The sequence below is a fragment of the Anguilla anguilla genome, chromosome 5, assembly GCF_013347855.1.
Source record: "Anguilla anguilla isolate fAngAng1 chromosome 5, fAngAng1.pri, whole genome shotgun sequence".
Lineage (NCBI taxonomy): Eukaryota > Metazoa > Chordata > Actinopteri > Anguilliformes > Anguillidae > Anguilla > Anguilla anguilla.
The window spans coordinates 36737905-36743206 of record NC_049205.1 but is presented as its reverse complement, the minus strand read 5'-3'; the positions used below and the strand labels follow the sequence as shown (position 1 = coordinate 36743206).

The 5302-nt window shown below is 45.0% G+C and overlaps 1 protein-coding gene across 1 annotated transcript; it reads left to right on the top strand.

Moving 5' to 3' along the window:
- The first annotated feature begins 500 nt into the window (after nucleotides 1-500).
- On the top strand, nucleotides 501-5032 carry LOC118228167 (mucin-2-like). Its single transcript, XM_035419503.1, has 5 exons — nucleotides 501-659; nucleotides 942-1031; nucleotides 2562-2727; nucleotides 3158-3898; nucleotides 4187-5032. Exons 1-5 carry the CDS (start codon nucleotides 502-504, stop codon nucleotides 5030-5032), a joined length of 2001 nt encoding a protein of 666 aa, XP_035275394.1. The 5' UTR covers nucleotide 501.
- The last annotated feature ends 270 nt before the right edge of the window (nucleotides 5033-5302 follow it).

Below are 5302 nucleotides of genomic sequence, written 5' to 3'. Positions count from 1 at the left end.
ATGAGACTGAAGTGAATGGGTAAAACTGTGGTGTATGTTTATAGGAAATACCAGGCAATAGGTCTTATTACCTACTGACCTGGTCAAAACCCTGCATAGATTTAAGTTGTTTTGCCTTAGGTCAGTTATGATTAATTTGAAACAGCCTGCTGATTTGCCTAGATGATTTTGTTAAGATCCACTCTTATCTATCCCTTCCCTAGTTTGAGAAGCCATGAATAGCAACGATTTACATGTGGCTCTCAGTCTTAGGCCCAGAGATGTGGATGTCGGAAACACTGATAGTAAAATTCACCCATCAGTGAGCACCAGCCACGGCTCAGTTTGGCCCAGGGACCATAAACCAGAACAATGGCCACATTCAGTGCAGGGGTGACGTCCAAAAACAAAATAGGCAAATCACGGGTCCCGCCCGCTTCTACCTGCTCTATGGGAATATTACCGGCTCGCCGAGGCTTTTAGCCGCTCTTTCCCACAAGGTTCCAGGAGGATAGCGGGAAGATGGAGCAGCAACGGTCACCGGTGGTGGAGCCGCAGGAGGGGAACTTGGAGCGCAGACTGCGAGACCTGACCTTAAAATGGTTCACTGACACGCAGGCCCCTCTCATAGCACGTGATGGCACCGTCCCACCCTGGTTCCAAGGGTACATCAGCAGAAAGTAAGATTTCCTTCTATTCAAGACAAACATGCCTGTATATAATTCTAAAATTTTAAATATGCTGTCCATTTATGCAGCTGTATATGTGCATAGCCTATATGTGAATGACAGGTGTCAAGGACACTTTGGGGAAAAAATTAATATGGGAGCCAGTCTAGCTTTTTTACCTTTATCAACCTGTGTTTGTGATTTGTGACAGAGATGCAAACATGGTGCCTTAATATGGCTAGGCTGAATAATGCCATGGATTATGACATTTAAATGTCACACTTAATGTTTAAGGGAAACTGAAGATCTGATGAAAGATCAGCCAGAGGGGTGCTTTCTCATCCGCCTGAGTGACAAAGCTATTGGCTACATTCTCTCCTACAGGTGAGTGAAAGAGTGTAAATTACAACATGGGTTCCCAAACAATTGGTTGGGACCACATGGCGGGCCAGGGGAGAAGTTAAGGTGGGTTATCTAAAGAAAAAGATGCAGATCAACCAGCTGTAGTTGTTAAGGGTGAAAAGAATCTGGTTGTTTTACATTTTAAATATCTTGGACTTGCTATTCATTCATATACAAGTCCATGATACAGGTAATCAGGACAGAAAAAGTTAATCTGAATAAAAATACATTTTCAACATACAGAAATTCCAAGTTACTCACACATACAAAGAACTGTCTATAAGTCCTTAATTCAAACTTGCAAAAACTAGGCCTGCCATTAAAAGTATTGCTATCAAAATTAGGCTTACAAGAAACAATATTCGATATCTTAGCTCATACAAATGAAACAAGCTGTATGCAGTGCTATCCGATATTTCCTAAATTATTTCAAGCAACTTTGCCTTGTGTTTTTTCATCTTACCATCTGAACATTGTGATACAATTTGAATGTCAACATTGCATAGGTCCCATAGGCAAACACACTACCAGTGAGCAACTAGCAAACTAGTTGCAGGGGCCGCAAAATGTGTGTGTATGAAATGTTATTTTTTGGCTGATGTAGCAAAAGTTGAGTGGGGGCCTGCAGCATTTGTGATGATGTAATCAGCAGGAAGAGGAAGAAAAAGAAGAAGAAGAAGAATAAAAAGAAGGAAACAATGCTAATTCCCCTAAGTTTGGGACTTTATTGTGTAGACCTGTGACTTCTGTCTGTTGACATGTGGTCAGAGGGTGCAAAATAATATTTTTGGGGCTGAGAGTCTGTGGTCATTGTGGGTATTTCTGTAAGAAACCCTGAAAAGTACCAAACTCTTGGTGCTGTGTGAAGATGCATTGTCTGTCTTTTTAACATTGATGTACAACGACTGTATGACTGTTACCTATTGTATGACCTTATTTTAGTTATATGTATTCTGTCTTTTAGGTTACCTGCCCAGAGACAACAGATGAAATTTAGCTTGATAACTAACACTGGGATGGCCAAGTGGCTGCCCACTGTCCCTGTTAAATAAATGAATAAATGTAAAAAAAAAAAATACCTCCACATACTTTACATAATTAGTTTCCACTGACATTTATATAAGCCAACAGTAATGTGCTGTGCACTAGTTACAGAGCACATGCAGTGATCGTATTATGTTTAAAAACACAATATTCCATGTTATAGTATGTGTCTTGATACATTTCAATAAAGGATGGGTTACAGAAAATGTACAGGGATCAGAATTTCTGAATTTCTCAAGCTGAAATTAATTCAATAATACTTATTAATTAATTAATCATTAATTATATTTATTTATACTGAAACCTGACTGCTTTATGTTTAACTGGTATTTACTGCCTGGTCTCATTGCTATACAGAGAGACTGTTGGCCCCTTCTGTGTCAGCTTGTGTTTGCGTAGTTCAGTATACGCACAAATAGCAGACAAAACAGTGCGACCAGCAGACTAAAGAGCACTCTCTTGCTTCAGAGGGCAGGATCGATGTCGCCACTTTGTCATAACGCAGAACAAGTCCGGGCAGTTCGCCGTCTCTGGAGACACGAAGACTCACGACAGCCTGGCCAACCTGATTGAGTACTACAAGAGCTGCCCCATCGAGCCCTTTGGAGAGAAACTGACCACTTCCTGTTTTCAGGTATGGAGACCCACTTGCCCTCCCCACCCTGTGATCTTTAGTCCATTACAACCAGCAGATTATATTTTTACTTCACATTGATTCCTGAATATGAAAAAAAGAACTATTATACATTTGAGACAAAAGGTTTTAACCATATAATAAGCACTGGTAGTGCTGTATTTTTCATGCAAAATCCCACCCTATGAAAAACAGAGGGGATTCACATTACATGGGTTGGGTGCCTCTTCTTATATTGTTTAGCCTACACCTTTGTGCCATTTTCGAAAGCAACTCACAATTAGCATTTGATTGTACTTAACCTTAAAAGAATTCTTCCGTGTAACAAAGTACAAATGTGTCTTTGTGTATTTTAGGTTGGCGGTAGAATTGGCCCATGTGTAAGAGAAATCAAGTTTAGCAGGTGATTAACAGTCTCATCCCCATGCAGACCCCCAGCAGCGAGGTGTATGACGTGGTCCAGGTTGACCTGAAGGACAGGCCAACTGTCAGCATGAAGGCCATGAAGGCCATGAAGGACATGTGGAGCATCCGCACCCCCCACCATGGTCCTGAACACTCACCTGACCATGCACCCAACAACGCCCCTGACCATGCCTCTGATCGGAAATTCAACTGCACCCCTGACCGTACACCCAACTGCACCCCTAACCACACACCCAACCGCACCCCTGACCGCACACCCAACCGCACCCCTGACCGCACACCCAACCGCACCCCTGACCGTACACCCAACTGCACCACTAACCACACACCCAACCCCACCCTTAACCACACACCCAACTGCACCCCTGACTGTACACCCAACTGCACCCCTAACCACACACCCAACCCCACCCTTAACCACACACCCAACCGCACCCCTGACCGTACACCCAACCGCACCCCTAACCACACACCCAACCCCACCCTTAACCACACACCCAACTGCACCCCTGACCGTACACCCAACTGCACCTCTAACCACACACCCAATCCCACCCTTAACCACACACCCAACCGCACCCCTGACCGTACACCCACCCGCACCCCTGACCGCACACCCAACCCCACCCTTAACCACACACCCAGCTGCACACCATACCAGGACTGCCCTCCAGCACTACCACCCAAGACCTGCAACAGGAGGGCAGCCCCTACAATTTCTTATGACTTGAACACTCCTCCAGAGGTAAACCGGCACCCCCATAACTTGCAACTGATTGTTTTTCTTTCTTTTTTTTCTTTTTTTTTTCTTGAAAGATGGGTGAGGTGAAGTGGAATGGGGGTAAATTTGACTTGATATGGGGTACATTTGCAGGAGTGTGATGGTGTGGAGGAAGTTGGTGAGATACAATAGGGTATGGCTGAGGAGCAGTAATTTTGATATTAATTCTTAAAAATGAACCACAAAGGTCAGCAATATCCAATAAAGCAGCGAGTCATCCAAGGCACTGACTCCTTTATCTTTCACAACCAGATACTACCCCGGCAGCCCAGAGGGGGCGCTGCTCTGAGAAATTCACTGAGTAGCTCTCTGAATTCTCAGTTAGTGCATAACAAGAGCAACACCAAGATTCAACCCCAGCTGACTGAACAGAAGAGTCTGAAAATTTCCCCAACCACCCATTTGAATACCTGCAATGCTGGTCTGGGTGGTGGGTCCCTCCCCTGCATCCAACCCAATTCCCAGGAAGTCAAGCCCACAGGTGGTGTGGTCCCGGCAATGGGCACGGTGTACTCAGAGCTGAACCTGGAGACTTTCCGGAGTGTTTCCTTACCTATCCTTGACAATAGCCAGGGGATGCAGCACCCCTACAGGCAGACCGCCTTCAATCCCCCAAAACTGCCATCCAGCCCCTGCAAGCGAGCTACCTGCCAGACCTATTCCCTTCTGGACCCACGAGAGCACTGTCTCCAGTGGGCTGCCCAGGGCCTGCCCAGCAGCAGCAGCCTGGACAAGCTGAACATCAACCCCCTGTACCAGACCACTTGGGAGGACTGTCAATGGGCGCCCCACAGCTGCATCCCGGGCCCTGTGGAGCCCCGCCATCCTTCTGGGTCCCAGCAGGACCAGGACACCTACGACCAAGTCCCCCACGAGATCCCACCTGCCCGCTTCCTCACTGACAACACCTATGAGCTGATCCCAGATCAGAGCTTCCAGGGAAGCTCCCGCACCCACCCGTCCATCAGCAACACTTATGAGCTGATCCAAGATCAGTGCCTCAAGGATGATCTCAACAGCAACACATATGAGACGCTCAATGACCTGCAGCCCAAACACTCAGAATCTGGTTTGGGAATAAAGGTAGGGCCACCATAATACTCGAGTTGGGACAGTGAGGACTAAGTAAAATATGTTCATCACCATAATACCATTGTTTAATTTTCAACTCTCTAAATACCGTACACTGTTAAAACTTGTGTATCAACAGTTAAAACGTATTACTTAACCAACGTATAAAATATATTTATTTGATTTAATCAGGTAATTATTATCAAAGATATCAATGATCAATTAAATCACCAAATTTCTTAATAGGCAGAACAACCTGTTGGCTCAACCTTTATCAACATGTACAATTCACAACCA

What these genes read in the sequence shown, in the direction of transcription:
- LOC118228167 (XM_035419503.1), top strand. Translation starts at nt 502, where the DNA reads ATGGAGCAGCAACGGTCACCGGTGGTGGAGCCGCAGGAGGGGAACTTG. An exon ending in GGCTACATTCTCTCCTACAG is followed by an intron (nt 1,032 to 2,561) that starts GTGAGTGAAAGA and finishes CTCTTGCTTCAG; the next exon opens with AGGGCAGGATCGATGTCGCC. An exon ending in TGACCACTTCCTGTTTTCAG is followed by an intron (nt 2,728 to 3,157) that starts GTATGGAGACCC and finishes ATCCCCATGCAG; the next exon opens with ACCCCCAGCAGCGAGGTGTA.